A 16,242-nucleotide genomic window follows, 5' to 3' on the forward strand; every position below is an offset into this window, starting at 1 on the left:
AGAACTTTGGCGTCGAATGGACTGTGATAACATTCAAAGTCAAAGTTGTCCACCTTGGTTTTTGATAGTTTTATACTATTTGATATTTTCTTTAGGAAAATTGTAAATTTCTCAGAGACTAGTTATTAATCAGTCAAATGTTGTGTTCCGTGATTTCAGATACCGGAGACTTATCGTTCACCCATCGTTCAGCGTGTTCGCTTGAAGGGCAGGTGTAAAATTGTGACACATTTGCTGAACTTAGAGGGTGTCATAATCAGTATGTAGGATCATCTATAAATGACCAAGGTGAGTACTAAATTAGACTTTAATTGTAAACTGATAAGTAAAATCACGTTTTTCTAATCAGTTCTATCAAGTGGCCTGGTGTTTGCAGTGTTTCTCCCTTCGCCTTCCTTTGCAGTCATGAATAAAGGAAAGAAAGAAGATGGGGCGTCCCTTCCAGGGGCGTCTCGCTTTCCCTCACTAACCTCATCCAGGAAACGGAAGGAGACTGAGCCAGGGAAACAGTCCAGGGATCTCACCAGAAACCCAAAGTTACCTGGTAAGACCAGCTCTGGTTTGCAGTCGGTACCAGAAGACACCTTGGCCGATGCTCCAGCAGCAAAGACTCTCCTGCCTCCGCTGAGGACACAGGAGGCGGCAGGCGCCTCTAAGAGTCAGCCCGGTAAAAAAGAGGCCAAACTGAAAGTTCCTCGGCCCCCGAGTTGCAAGTCCAGTTCTATGGTTCGTTTGATTTCAAACAAAGATTCAAGCGTCCAGCCAGACTCCAAACTTGAGTTCAGGCCCAAAACTGGACTGAAGCTGGATCAGACAGAGCAGAGGCAGCCGTTCCCTCCTCTGTGCCCCCCTGCTCGGCCTCCAGGGCAGCCGTCTGCTCGCGGCAAGCGTAGACGTCTCGTCGCCGCGTCTGACTCTGAGAAGGCGCCCCTGACTCCGGTCCTCCCTCACATCGAGGCACCGGCCGTCTCACGCACCGCAACGCTGGACTCCCAGATGGACGTCTCCTGCGCTGTGCCAACTACACGGATCGTCCTACAAAGTAAGTTCTTGAATGCTAACCTCAATACATTCTCTAACCTTCTGGCACCCACTATGCCTGCTGGAGTTAGACTAGAAGCTGCCGGATGTCACGCTAACCAGAAGTTTGATTTCCCTACAGAACAAACAAAGGTTGCCCCGGAAACTCTGCCCTCTCTTCCTACCAGTCTGGTGGGCAAACGGCGTCCTAGCTACCTTCTGATTCGTCCACCCATTGACAACGCAGCTTCCGCAGACAGGACACAGAAGTCAGCTCACCCGTCCAAACTGTCCAACCCTGTCAGCAACCTGGTTGTGGCTCCACCCACCAGCGCCAAACCACAGAAGCGTACCTCCCAAAAGGTCCGGCGTCTGCAAGTGCGTGCCGACCAGGCCTCCCAGGACGACGGCGCAGCGAAGAAATCCTGTCTCTTCCCGCCGATCTCTCTCCACCCGCCTGACGGAGACGGCAAGACTCAGGCCCCGCTGAGGCCTCAGGCCCCGCTGACCAGGCCACCTCAGGCCCCGCTGACCAGGCCACCTCAGGCCCCGCTGACCAGGGCATCTCAGGCCCCGCTGACCAGGCCACCTCAGGCCCCACTGATCAGGTCACCTCAGGCCCCGCTGAGGCCCCAGGCCAGTGAGGAGCAGCCGGCTCTGCTCCCCAAGAGGAGAGCCATGGACATGGTGGAGGGGACCTCCTCTCCTGAGAGGATGCTGGATCTCGTGGCCGAGCAGTACTCCTTCAGCCAGTGCCTCATGTCCTGCCCCAGCACCCCACCAGAGCACGTGTGGATGCACAGCCACAACACCCAGGAGGAGCGGGTGTTCCTGCCTGACTTTGGGCAGATGTTTGAGGAGGAAGATATTGAAATGACGTCTGGAAACAAGAGGGAGACCCTGAGAGGAGACGGGTCCCAATAGTCTGGGGCCCATCCAGACATGCAGGACTAGGGTTCTAGAGAAGATGATGTGTCCTCTCTCTCTTTTCAACACCTAAACGAGGAGATCACCCAACACCTTCTTACCCCTCCCCCCTCCCCCCATCCACCCTCATCTCTCTCACTCTCTCTCTCTCTCTCTCTCTCTCTCTCTCTCTCTCTCTACACTATCAATTTATCAATCTTATTTTTCTGTCTGTCTATGCACCCCTACAACCATTATCCTTCAAACATACATTACAACATACATCTCTCTCTCTCTCTCTGTCTCTCTCTGTCTCTCTCTGTCTCTCTCTCTCTCTCTGTATCCCTCTACCTATTCATCCATCCAACCATTCATCCTACAAACACGCACGACCCATCAAACCAATCCCCCCCCCCCCCCCCCACACCTTCCCCTGGGTGTTCTCCCGTAGAGACTCTCCAGAACATCCGAGACGTCCCATCAAGAACACATCCCTCAGCCCTGGAACTAACCTGCAGCACAGTCTCCTCCTCCACCAGCCCTCCAGACCTCACACACCTCCCTGATTGGCCTCAACATTACACAGAACCTACACTCTGATTACCAACAGGGTGACAGCATAGCAACAGGATTTTTTCATGTATTTCCTTTAACATGCTCCGTGTAATAAATTTTGCATTTAAAAAATAACATGTAGGCAATTCATGTGTATGTGCCAGGTTTACAATCATGAATTCATGAAAACGTTTTGTTGCATTTAATTTCATGAACAAATACATTTCAGAATCAGAAGGGATTTTATTCGCCATGAATGTTTGCACAAACAAGGAATTTACTTTGACAGGGAGGTGCATACATTAAACATATAGGAATATTGAAACTTAAATATGTGGACTAACTATACAAAAGGAGCAAAGTCTAGCTAATACTAAGGTGGGTCTAGCTAATACTAAGGGGAATAAGAAATACAAATATTAGTAGCATAAATATATAAGTGGCAATTTACAATTTAACCTAAAAATACCCAAGCGGAAGGACTCCACAGTGTTGACTGGGGAGTCACTCAGGGTGATGGGGGTGAGTGGGGCTGTGTTCTTCCTGAAGTCCACAACCATCTCCACTGTCTTAAGAGTATTGAGCTCTAAGTTGTTCTGGCTACACCAGGTCACCAGGTTGTCAGCTTCCCACCTGTAGTCAGACTCGTACCCGTCAGAGATGAGCCCAATGAGGGTGGTGTCATCCGCAAACTTCAGGAGTTTGACAGACGGATGACTCGAGGTGCAGCTGTTAGTGTACAGGGAGAAGAGCAGAGGAGAAAGGACGCAGCCCTGAGGAGACCCAGTGCTGATGGACCGGGAGTCAAAGACTTGTGTTCCCAGCTTAACGCACTGCTTCCTGTCAGACAGGAAGTCTGTGATCCACCTGCAGGTGGAGTCGGGCACGTTCAGTTGGGAGAGCTTGTCCTGGAGCAGGGCGGGGATGATGGTGTTGAAGGCAGAGCTGAAGTCCACAAACAGGATCCTGGCATAGGATGCTGGGGAGTCCAGATGCTGTAGGGTGAAGTGGAGGGCCATGTTAACGGCATCATCCACCGACCTGTTGGCTCTGTAGGCAAACTGCAGTGTGTCCAGGAAGGGGTCTGTGATGGATTTGAGGTGTGCCAGCACAAGGCGCTCAAAATACTTCTTTACCACAGACTTCATTACATTACCATTTGCGTATAGCCTTAGCTTTTCTAGATAACCTCTCTCTGAAACAGGAAGAACTGCACCTGTGACTGAGGAGAGCCACACTGACCTGGCGGAACATTTACATTCAAGCAAACACTCTACAAACACTCTACAAACACATTGTCGTTACTGTAAACAGTGTCTTCAGTGTGAGGGTGGTTGGGGGCAAGAAAGACAGATGACCCTGGAAGACAGAGAGATGTGCCAGGGAACACTGCCTGGTCCAGGATGCTGTCTGGTGACTTCACTGTAAACACTGCCTGGTCCAGGATGCTGTCTGGTGACTTCACTGTAAACACTGCCTGGTCCAGCATGCTGTCCTGTGACTTCACTGTAAACACTGCCTGGTCCAGCATGCTGTCCTGTGACTTCACTGTAAACACTGCCTGGTCCAGCATGCTGTCCTGTGACTTCACTGTAAACACTGCCTGGTCCAGCATGCTGTCCTGTGACTTCACTGTACACACTGCCTGGTCCAGCATGCTGTCCTGTGACTTCACTGTAAACACTGCCTGGTCCAGCATGCTGTCCTGTGACTTCACTGTAAACACTGCCTGGTCCAGCATGCTGTCTGGTGACTTCACTGTAAACACTGCCTGGTCCAGCATGCTGTCCTGTGACTTCACTGTAAACACTGCCTGGTCCAGCATGCTGTCTGGTGACTTCACTGTAAACACTGCCTGGTCCAGCATGCTGTCCTGTGACTTCACTGTAAACACTGCCTGGTCCAGCATGCTGTCCTGTGACTTCACTGTAAACACTGCCTGGTCCAGCATGCTGTCTGGTGACTTCACTGTAAACACTGCCTGGTCCAGCATGCTGTCCTGTGACTTCACTGTAAACACTGCCTGGTCCAGCATGCTGTCCTGTGACTTCACTGTAAACACTGCCTGGTCCAGCATGCTGTCCTGTGACTTCACTGTAAACACTGCCTGGTCCAGCATGCTGTCCTGTGACTTCACTGTAAACACTGCCTGGTCCAGCATGCTGTCTGGTGACTTCACTGTAAACACTGCCTGGTCCAGCATGCTGTCCTGTGACTTCACTGTAAACACTGCCTGGTCCAGCATGCTGTCCTGTGACTTCACTGTAAACACTGCCTGGTCCAGCATGCTGTCCTGTGACTTCACTGTAAACACTGCCTGGTCCAGCATGCTGTCCTGTGACTTCACTGTAAACACTGCCTGGTCCAGCATGCTGTCCTGTGACTTCACTGTAAACACTGCCTGGTCCAGCATGCTGTCCTGTGACTTCACTGTAAACACTGCCTGGTCCAGCATGCTGTCCTTTGACTTCACTGTAAACACTGCCTGGTCCAGCATGCTGTCTGGTGACTTCACTGTAAACACTGCCTGGTCCAGCATGCTGTCCTGTGACTTCACTGTAAACACTGCCTGGTCCAGCATGCTGTCCTGTGACTTCACTGTAAACACTGCCTGGTCCAGCATGCTGTCTGGTGACTTCACTGTAAACACTGCCTGGTCCAGCATGCTGTCCTGTGACTTCACTGTAAACACTGCCTGGTCCAGCATGCTGTCTGGTGACTTCACTGTAAACACTGCCTGGTCCAGCATGCTGTCCTGTGACTTCACTGTAAACACTGCCTGGTCCAGCATGCTGTCCTGTGACTTCACTGTAAACACTGCCTGGTCCAGCATGCTGTCTGGTGACTTCACTGTAAACACTGCCTGGTCCAGCATGCTGTCCTGTGACTTCACTGTAAACACTGCCTGGTCCAGCATGCTATCCTGTGACTTCACTGTAAACACTGCCTGGTCCAGCATGCTGTACAGTGACTTCACTGTAAAGCCCTTGGTCAGCGTTTCAATGTGCCCTCTAAGAGAATAAACCGCTAAATGAAGGCCTTCATTTCTTTCACTGTGAGCCTATTCACACAGACAGTAGTTACTTGAAGTAACCTGCACCTTTTGCACTGGTCTGCAATTTTTTCACTATTGTACTGTACTCCACCTAGGTTAGAACAGGATATTGAGTTGTAATAGGTTTTATGTGCATTTAGGGTTAGTATAGTGTATTATGTATTGTTACCTGTATATTTAGGAAGTTTCAGTATTAGGGTTAGTATAGTCGATTATTTATTGCTATCTGTATATTTAGGAAGTTTCACTATTTAAGCTCAGCATCAGGGGCGTGTCCAGACATTTTTGATAGGGGTGGCACAAGGGGTGGCCTCTGACTGGGCATATAGCCAATCATATATTAAGATATTGGGGTGGCCAATCAGATTTCAGGGGTGGCCCGTGCCACCCTAGGCCACTCCCAGAACACTCCACTGCTCAGCATAGATGTAAATTATGTTTTGTGTACTTACGTTATGCCAGGTGCTTACGTTGTCTTGTCTCAAGAATTTCAGTATGCAGTCTGACCTTGTGTTGTTCTGTGCACCTGACAAATAAAAGACTTGAACTTGAACTGCTGCATCCTTTAGAACTCCATTATTTATATGAACTATGTATATGAATGATAGCAAATTTTTTATGCTGTTCTTTTGTCTTGACCTATATATGTTGGTCTGTGTATGACCAACAGTACTTGCAGGTGAGTGAAATGAATTGCCCTTTGGGATAAAAAATAAGAAAGTTGTCTGAATCTGAATAGGTAGCAGAAGGTAAATCTATTTGAAAATCAAGGACCTGCAGACTTAATAAACAAATGTGATTTGCGGTATGGACCTGCTAGCTGACAGAGCAGAGTGTACATTCAGGAACACAGCAGAGCAACATGGCAGCCACTAAACATTCACGTTCCGCTCCCACAGGAGAGATGATGCCCTCCACATAGCCTTGTGAACCGTAACAAATCTATCAAGATGTCGTCCTAGCTTTGGCCTTCACATGCTTAAGTAACGTCATTTATTTCAGTATTGATACATTTCTAACAGTTCCAGTGTTCCAGCTGTAGAGCAGGACTTCACAATCCTGAAGTACAGCACCTTGTTTCGTCCTCCAGTAGAACCATCATCTTAAATACCAACACCATCACCTACTGCTTGAAGTCTTTCTACATGTGTGGAGATGCACCGCTGAGCAGAGTTGTACAGGCAGTAAATTCCTTTTACTGAAATAAATATGTGAATCTATAAAAAAAAACAATGTTTTTTACAGTGCAAATACATTAGATTTACATTGTCTCATACATGTAGGGCAAATCAAAATAAGATAAACTGCTAAAAGATCTCCCAATTACAACGTTTTACACAACACATTTGCCTTTGATATTCTCCTGACACAGCCCCCCCCCCCCCCCCCCCCCCCCCCCTCCCAGGTATGGCGAAATATAAGGCATTGAAAGACCCATCGCTTTGCAAGTCTGCCATAATCATAATACTGCCAGAGGCAAGACAATATGCCCTGGCCCTGCCCTGTGCTGGGAGCCGCTGTCTCCTTGTGCTACACCGCCTGCTTGTCCTTCTCTGGAGCCGCGTCCTCAGCACTGTCCCCTTGCTCCTGGTTCCAGTTCTTCAGGCCCTCTGGCAGACTGGTGTCCTCCTCGAAGCTGCCTGTCCCCTCCACAAAGTCCTCGTAGGTGGACTGCTCCTCGAAGGGGCGTGGCCCCAGCAGCTCCAGCATGTCGGCTTTGTCCAGCACCTCCTTATCAAGCAGACGCTTCCCCACCTGAGGACGGACAAGGGGACCACACACACCTGTATCCTGTGTTCTAGAACAAGTTCATGGGGCTTGTATCCTGTGTTCTAGAACAAGTTCATGAGGCTTGTATTCTGTGTTCTAGAACAAGTTTATGAGACTTGTATTCTCTGTTCTAGAAAAAAATCTTATAGAATATCCATCTATAGAACAGTGAGTTATGAAGATGGGTAACTGAGAAAGCGGGTGTGAAATAGAATTGTATTAATAAAAAGTGTGTGTGTGTGTGTGTGTGGAATATTCCCTGTCTCACCATGTCCACCAGGTCCTTCTTGTCCAGGATGAGCTCAAGGGTCCTCTTGTAGGCCAGGTCCACCAGGTCTCTGACCTCCTGGTCGATGAGCTCTGCTGTGGCCTCGCTGTAGGGCTTCTCCATCACCATCTCTCCCTGGCGCGGCAGGTCGAACGACACCTGCCCCACCTTGTCGCTCATCCCAAACTGCACTATCTGACCACATACAACACATTTACAATTTAAAGAATGTATTTACAATATGGAAAGGAGAATTTCAAAGTACATTATTATAATAATTACATTAAGAACAGAGCTAAATTAAAACAGACCTTATTTAAACCTTATTCAAAAGCAAATTTTAAGCATATACAGTCCAGAGTGTTTCAAGCCCATGTTAAGCTTCAGTGGTGTAAAGCGGTACCTGTGCGTATGCGGACTGCGTGACCTTCTTCAGGTCGTCCTGAGCTCCGGTGGTGATCTTCTGGAAGAACACGTGCTCGGCCACGCGACCCCCCAACATCATGCACATCCTGTCAAAGAGCTGCTCCTTGGTGTACAGGTACTGCTCCTTGGGCAGGTACTGAGCGTAGCCAAGCCCCTTCCCCCTAGGGATGATGGACACCTGAGGGGGGGGGGGGGACACACGGACATCAGGGACAGCTCCAAACCTTCACCTCAACGCTCAGTCAACCGCCACAGAGAAAAGAAAGGAAGGTCGTCGCTGATTCTGCGAAGCCTCAGTAAAGAGTGAGTTTCACATATTTCCAACGGTCCCCACAGCGTGAGTTATTTTTATGAAACGGTAGCTAGCTCACATGTGTGAGGCTACAGCTTAATAGGTTAATTCATCTGCAGTCAGGTTAAAAGATTCTTAAACATTTCAGCTGCTTTTGGGTCAGGATCAAATGTATCCCAGGCTAAACCTCTGTATTTGATTTAGCTCTCAAGGTCCCCATGACAGTATAACGCCCACAGTCCCAAAGAAAGCCTTGTGTCCTGTGAGAAGACTGCGTCACACTGCTGGCTAACTGCATACACAGGTTAGGGTTAGCGGAACAGATGCTACATATACTGACTCTTACAACCTCAGATCTAGCAATAACAGTAACCATAAGATCACTAAAGTATCGACTCTAACCAACAACCTCAGTCCATATTACTAGGTGTTGCTGTTTGCTGTACTTTACTGTGGAGCTTTAACTCTGCAGTGAGCACGACCTCAGCTCATTTATAGCTCCAGTGTTGTCTGGACAGCAGCACCCGGTTAGCCAACAATGTTCAGCATGCGTCACCTTCAGGAGGGGGTCAGCGTGCTGCAGGAACCAGCCCACGATGGCGTGGCCCGCTTCATGATACGCCACGGTCTTCTTCTCTGTGGGCTGCAGCACCTGGGTTTTCTTCTCAAGACCTGGTGTGAGAGAGACAGAGAGAGAGAGACAGAGAGAGAAAGAGAGAGAGACGGAGGGGGAGAGAGGGAGGGAGGGGAAGAGGGAGGGAGGGAGGACACAGAGGGTTGCTATCTTATAACAACACTATGCTGTCTCTGCACATATACAAAAGGTTTAGAGTGACATTGTTCTCACCTCCTATCACTCGGTCAATGGCCTGTTCAAAGTGTTTCCCAGTCACTGAGGGGTTCAGGTACCTGGCAGCGATGAGCGCTGCCTCGTTACACACGTTAGCTATGTCAGCTCCTGAGAGGACAGGGTGACATGACGAACATCACCATAAACAGGGAGGGCCGATAACATGGCTGTCAGATCTCCAACAAAGAGCAGATGGTCTTACCTGTGAAGCCTGGGGTGGCAGCAGCCATTTTACGGGCCAGTCCATCTCTGTCTGTACTGAGGTCCAGCTTGATTGGCCGTAAATGTACTTTAAAAATAGACGCCCTGCCCTTGATATCAGGTGGGCCTGGAGGGACGAATCATTAAACGTGGATTACACACACACACACACACACATGATAACCTTCATGCAGAAAGATGGAATGTTTCAGCTCATGGTCCTACCAATGTAGATCTGTCTGTCAAACCTTCCAGGTCTCAACAGAGCAGGGTCTAGGATGTCTGGTCTGTTGGTACCAGCCAGGACCACCACATTAGTGGCAGTGTTGAACCCTAGAGAACAGCACAGGTTTACACTCAGCACTGCCTTTGAGAAGCAGAAAGACTGTCTCCCAGCTAGGTGTGGTTGTGGCTCTGCTCACCGTCCATCTCCACCAGCAGCTGGTTCAGGGTGTTCTCCTGCTCGCTCTGCCCTCCAAAGTTCCCGCCGCCCCTCTTACGGCCCACCGCGTCGATCTCATCGATGAACAGGATGCAGGGAGCGTTCTTCCTCGCCATGGCAAACATGTCCCTCACCTGCACCCAAACACTGTTATCACACCTGCACCCACACTGTTCTCATCATGTCCCTCACCTGCACCCAAACACTGTTATCACACCTGCACCCACACTGTTCTCATCATGTCCCACACCTGCACCCACACTGTTCCTATCTTCACTTACACACTGTTCAAACACACACCTCACACAAGCTGAGAGGTCAACTGTGTTTGTGTCTGTGGTTCTAGCAGGGGTGCAGGATTCCTCATGCATAGGACATGTCCCACAAACTTTTTGAAAACGGCATTCCTAAAAATAAGCTGTCCCACCAACATTCAAAAACCAACCTACGGCCCTGGGTGCTAGGTCAGCTGCTGAGGAGGATGTGTGGAGCTAGCTGTGGTTGTGTACTGACCCTGGCTGGCCCGACGCCCACAAACATCTCCAGGAACTCGGATCCGTTGACAGTGATGAAGGGCACGTTGGCCTCTCCCGCGGTGGCCTTGGCCAGGAGGGTCTTCCCTGTGCCCGGAGGCCCCGACAGCACGGCACCCTGGGGGGGGGGGGACACACACACACACCCGGGGGGCCAGGGTTACTCATGTACTATCGACAAGGTAACTACACCAGAGTCAGCTAGCAGCTAGTTTACCTGGGTTGACCATGAGGAGGCAGACACAAAACAACCACAGAGAAGGAAATACACTGCAAAATTGCTAGTTTATGTATCCTTAGTATATAGTTAGACCATATATCTAAATTTAAGATTCCTATATGTTTACTGTATGCACCTTCCTGCCAAAGCAAATTCCTTGTCTGTGCAAACTTTCATGGCGAATAAATCCCTTTCTGATTCTGAACAGCACAGTGTATGCTAGTGACGCACATGATGAACATGTGAGATATTAACAGTTTGTCAATCATTCAATATACGTTCAAATATGTTTTGGAGCGAACAGGAAATGTAAAGTAATAGACCCCCCCCTCTTGGCTTTCCCACCCCCCTGGTTACCTCTCTCTCCCCCCTGGGTACCTCTCTCTCCCCCCTGGGTACCTCTCTCCCCCCCCTGGGTACCTCTCTCCCCCCTGGGTACCTCTCCCACCCCCCTGGGTACCTCTCTCTCCCCCCTGGGTACCTCTCTCTCCCCCCTGGGTACCTCTCTCCCCCCCCTGGGTACCTCTCTCCCCCCTGGGTACCTCTCCCACCCCCCTGGGTACCTCTCTCTCCCCCCTGGGTACCTCTCTCACCCCCCCTGGGTACCTCTCCCACCCCCCTGGGTACCTCTCTCCCCCCCCTGGTTACCTCTCCCACCCCCCTGGGTACCTCTCCCCCCCCCCTGGGTACCTCTCTCCCCCCTGGGTACCACTCTCTCCCCCCTGGGTACCTCTCTCCCCCCTGGGTACCACTCTCCCCCCCCTGGGTAACTCTCTCCCCCCTGGGTACCACTCTCCCCCCCCTGGGTACCTCTCTCTCCCCCCTGGGTACCTCTCTCTCCCCCCTGGGTGCCTCTCTCTCCCCCCTGGGTACCTCTCTCCCCCCTGGGTACCTCTCTCCCCCCTGGGTACCTCTTTCCCCCCTGGGTACCTCTCTCTCCCCCCTGGGTACCTCTCTCCCCCCTGGGTACCTCTCTCACCCCCCTGGGTACCTCTCTCCCCCCTGGGTACCTCTCTCCCCCCTGGGTACCTCTCTCTCCCCACTGGGTACCTCTCTCTCCCCACTGGGTACCTCTCCCCCCCCCCTGGGTACCTCTCTCTCCCCACTGGGTACCTCTCCCCCCCCCCTGGGTACCTCTCTCCCCCCTGGGTACCACTCTCCCCCCCCCCTGGGTACCTCTCTCCCCCCTGGGTACCTCTCTCTCCCCCCTGGGTACCTCTCCCCCCCCCCTGGGTACCACTCTCTCCCCCCCCCCTGGGTACCTCTCTCCCCCCTGGGTACCTCTCTCTCCCCCCCTGGGTACCTCTCTCACCCCCCTGGGTACCTCTCTCTCCCCCCTGGGTACCTCTCCCCCCCCCCTGGGTACCACTCTCACCCCCCTGGGTACCTCTCCCACCCCCCTGGGTACCTCTCCCACCCCCCTGGGTAGCTCTCTCCACCCCCCTGGGTACCTCTCCCACCCCCCTGGGTACCTCTCCACCCCCCTGGGTAGCTCTCTCCACCCCCCTGGGTAGCTCTCTCCACCCCCCTGGGTACCTCTCTCACCCCCCTGGGTAGCTCTCTCCACCCCCCTGGGTAGCTCTCTCCACCCCCCTGGGTACCTCTCCACCCCCCTGGGTAGCTCTCTCCACCCCCCTGGGTACCTCTCCCACCCCCCTGGGTAGCTCTCTCCACCCCCCTGGGTACCTCTCCCACCCCCCTGGGTAGCTCTCTCCACCCCCCTGGGTACCGCTCCCACCCCCCTGGGTACCTCTCCCACCCCCCTGGGTACCTCTCCCACCCCCCTGGGTAGCTCTCTCCACCCCCCTGGGTACCTCTCCCACCCCCCTGGGTAGCTCTCTCCACCCCCCTGGGTAGCTCTCTCCACCCCCCTGGGTACCTCTCCCACCCCCCTGGGTAGCTCTCTCCACCCCCCTGGGTACCTCTCTCACCCCCCTGGGTACCTCTCCCACCCCCCTGGGTACCTCTCCCACCCCCCTGGGTACCTCTCCACCCCCCTGGGTAGCTCTCTCCACCCCCCTGGGTACCTCTCTCACCCCCCTGGGTACCTCTCCCACCCCCCTGGGTACCTCTCCACCCCCCTGGGTAGCTCTCTCCACCCCCCTGGGTACCTCTCCCACCCCCCTGGGTAGCTCTCTCCACCCCCCTGGGTACCTCTCCCACCCCCCTGGGTACCTCTCCACCCCCCTGGGTACCTCTCCCACCCCCCTGGGTAGCTCTCTCCACCCCCCTGGGTACCTCTCCCACCCCCCTGGGTAGCTCTCTCCACCCCCCTGGGTACCTCTCCCACCCCCCTGGGTAGCTCTCTCCACCCCCCTGGGTAGCTCTCTCCACCCCCCTGGGTACCTCTCCCACCCCCCTGGGTAGCTCTCTCCACCCCCCTGGGTACCTCTCTCACCCCCCTGGGTACCTCTCCCACCCCCCTGGGTACCTCTCCCACCCCCCTGGGTACCTCTCCACCCCCCTGGGTAGCTCTCTCCACCCCCCTGGGTAGCTCTCTCCACCCCCCTGGGTACCTCTCTCACCCCCCTGGGTACCTCTCCCACCCCCCTGGGTAGCTCTCTCCACCCCCCAGGGTACCTTGGGTATCTTGGCTCCCAGGTCCTGGTACTGCTGAGGGTTCTTCAGGAAGTTAACGAACTCGAGGATCTCCAGCTTGGCCTCCTCACACCCAGCCACGTCCTTGAACTTCACGTCGATGTTGTCCTTCATCATCTTAGCTGTTGATTCGCTCATGCTGAACGGCCCGCCCCTTCCACCCCCACCACCTCCTGCCATTGGTCCGCGGCGCAAGGTGAACAGCAGAAAGCCAATCAGCAGCAAGGTTGGGATCATGCTCATCAAGAATGACCTGTTAGAGGGACAGTGATTAACAGTAGTATTTATATGAAGTCATTTTAGGATAGCCTTTGTGTACATATATCTGTTAATCTAATTTACCCATATGAAAAGTAGTAATGAATTAGTGGTAAATGTATTAGATGAAGTGATATTAGCATTGCGTGTGTATGTGTGTGTGTGTGTGTAGTTGTGTGTGTGTGTAGTTGTGTGTGTGTGTGTGTGTGTAGTTGTGTGTGTGTAGTTGTGTGTGTGTGTAGTTGTGTGTGTGTGTGTGTGTGTAGTTGTGTGTGTGTGTGTGTGTAGTTGTGTGTGTGTGTGTGTGTAGTTGTGTGTGTAGTTGTGAATGTGTAGTTGTGTGTGTGCGTGTGTGTAGTTGTATGTGTGTAGTTGTGTGTGTGTGTGTGTGTGTAGTTGTGTGCGTGTGTGTGTGTGTGTGTGTGTGTGTGTGTGTAGTTGTGTGTGTGTAGTTGTGTGTGTGTGTGTGTGTGTAGTTGTGTGTGTGTAGTTGTGTGTGTGTGTGTGTGTGTGTAGTTGTGTGTGTGTGTGTGTGTGTGTAGTTCTGTGTGTGTAGTTGTGTGTGTGTAGTTGTGTGTGTGTGTGTGTAGTTGTGTGTGTGTGTGTGTGTGTGTGTGTGTGTGTGTGTGTGTGTGTGTGTGTGTGACTTCACCCGTCGCTCTCAGTGCTATACACCACAGCTGCCCTGTGGGAGGGTTCGAGGCCCAGCTCCTGGTGAGCTGCCTCCAGGTTCCTCTCCAGGGCGTCCACACTGCCGATGTTGAACCACACGTAGCTCTGGGGCACGCGGAGGGAACACCACGTCACTTCAGCTTTCAATAATAAACCGTTTCTTTAACAGTTATGTGTTGGCTTTTTTGGACAGTTTTTGAGTGAAGTGTAGGAAAAGTTGTCAGAAATATCATACAATCTATCAAGCATTGCACAGTCAGTCGGTGAAGAAGTTTAAGAACGTTTATTGCTTGGGGCCGGCCCATAAGGAGACAAAAACATCACACGCCATTCTGCTAAGTTTGTCTGCTAGCATGTTGTGCTAGCTAGCTATTTAATCAGCACCACTCTTTACAGTCATTGGTTAAGACAAGAGAAGCAGGGCGAGAGAGAGACTAAGATATGAATCAAAGGGCCATGGTGGGATTAGCACCCAGGCCACTGTGGTAAGTCCTGAGGCCACACTTATCTGGTGAGCTACCGGGGTAGAGCTAGCCCCTAAAACGATATGAATGTCTTCATACATGAACCCCGTCCACTGACAGAAGCTGATCTTTACTCACCCCATCTGAAGCGTCAGCTCCCGGAACCAGAATAACTCGGACGTACTGTTTGTTGACAACCTCCAGGCGGTCAACCTACACAAAACAACAACAGTCCAGGAAGTTGTGAGAAAGAATGAGAGAAACAAAAGTAACAACATTGATGACGTTGAATCCCCTGAACTCACCATGCCTCTACCCAAGTAGAGATGCACAAAGTCCTTCCAGGTGATTTCTTTGCTCGTGTCTCTGAAGTAGAAGTACAGAAGAGTTGAGGACAGGCCAGCCACCGCCACAGCCAGGTAACGGAAGTCTTTCTCATCCCAGGGGACGTCACCCTACGATGAGGTACAAACAGGTTATGAAAAGCCTTCTACACTATCAGCTCCACAGAAAGGCATAGAGAACACAAGTAATGAGCAGTTACTCACAAGTAGGCCTATGTGTTGAATTTTTTATTTTGGTACTCTGTTGTTTACATTTTGGATAGGGGGAAGTACACTTCTTACAAAACGATGCTGCTACTCTCCTACCTTCTGCATGCGGCTCCACCAGTCCTTCCCTCCTCTCCTTCCACGACCTCCGCCTCCACCTCCGCCTCCACCTCCACCTCCGCTCCCCGATTCCTTCCCCTTGCCTTCTGCAAAGATTCATTACAGGATAAGGGTGGGACTGACTGTATAATGCGGTGCCAAGCACACATGATTGGCAGAGCTTTGTTTCGCAAACTGACCCCATTCGTTTCTAAACATATTTTATCATCAATAAATAATTCTGATACATAAAATCTTGCGGATGCTTGACATTGAACGAAAAGGCTGTTATTGTTACTCAGCGAGCTTCTTACCTTGTTTTGATGGCTCGCTGGTATACAGTATGCTCTGGGATGAATATAGACCACGAGATGACTTATTTGGGGTAAGTGTAATATGCTAGAAGAAAAGTGGATAGCAAAGTAACACATTTGAAAAACGTAGGCGATCATAACATAATAGCCCAGTTTAACTCAGCTTGCTAGCATTCTCCTCCAGACTGCAGAATTGCAGCTAACGGCGTTAGCCATACGAAGTTGACCTGCATGGCAGGTTTTAAAGGACAGGCACGTTTCGCAGTACAGTAGATTACAACAGCGTTTACAAAACATCTAGGCTAGCTAGTTGGGATCTCCAGCTGTGCGTTAAGTAGAGCTAACGTGTTAGCTTTACTAAATGTTTACGGCATACCGGCTATAGCCGTCACGTTGACTAAGTAAACGGAGCTATTTTGCTCTCATAACACAAAACAACGTACCCTGACAGCAGAAACGTATGAACTGGGCACAGACAGATTCCTTGCGGTCACCATTGAATAACGTCCCCAAACTTTCGATGCGATCCGCAGAGGCATAGCAGCTACCGAGAGAAGCCCCATCATTTGAGCCATCCTCTCGTCGCCACCTGCCGAACTTTCTAATAAATAGTTTATATTCCAAAAAACCCTCCGACTCTATGATTATCAGTGTTGTAACAGCACCAGTCACAGTAATGTCAATGTATGATGACCAGAGAAGACCCTCATAGCTGCCTAAAGGATTGCCAGGTAGAAAGGGGATTTCA

At 51.4% G+C, this 16,242-nt stretch overlaps 1 protein-coding gene across 1 annotated transcript; it reads right to left on the minus strand.

The window, feature by feature from the left end:
• Window positions 1-6,515: 6,515 nt before the first annotated feature.
• Window positions 6,516-16,193, minus strand: afg3l1 (AFG3-like AAA ATPase 1). Its single transcript, XM_047034642.1, has 16 exons — window positions 15,938-16,193; window positions 15,495-15,579; window positions 15,181-15,287; window positions 14,836-14,985; window positions 14,669-14,743; window positions 14,047-14,171; window positions 13,119-13,389; window positions 10,299-10,436; window positions 9,766-9,919; window positions 9,569-9,676; window positions 9,345-9,470; window positions 9,140-9,250; window positions 8,849-8,964; window positions 7,978-8,178; window positions 7,575-7,769; window positions 6,516-7,291 (listed from the first exon to the last, which is right to left on the minus strand). The coding sequence occupies exons 1-16, from the start codon at window positions 16,067-16,069 to the stop codon at window positions 7,067-7,069; spliced, it is 2,319 nt and encodes a 772-aa protein (XP_046890598.1). The 5' UTR covers window positions 16,070-16,193; the 3' UTR covers window positions 6,516-7,066.
• Window positions 16,194-16,242: the final 49 nt, after the last annotated feature.

This window comes from Hypomesus transpacificus, chromosome 14 (genome assembly GCF_021917145.1).
Source record: "Hypomesus transpacificus isolate Combined female chromosome 14, fHypTra1, whole genome shotgun sequence".
NCBI classification, from domain to species: Eukaryota; Metazoa; Chordata; class Actinopteri; order Osmeriformes; family Osmeridae; genus Hypomesus; species Hypomesus transpacificus.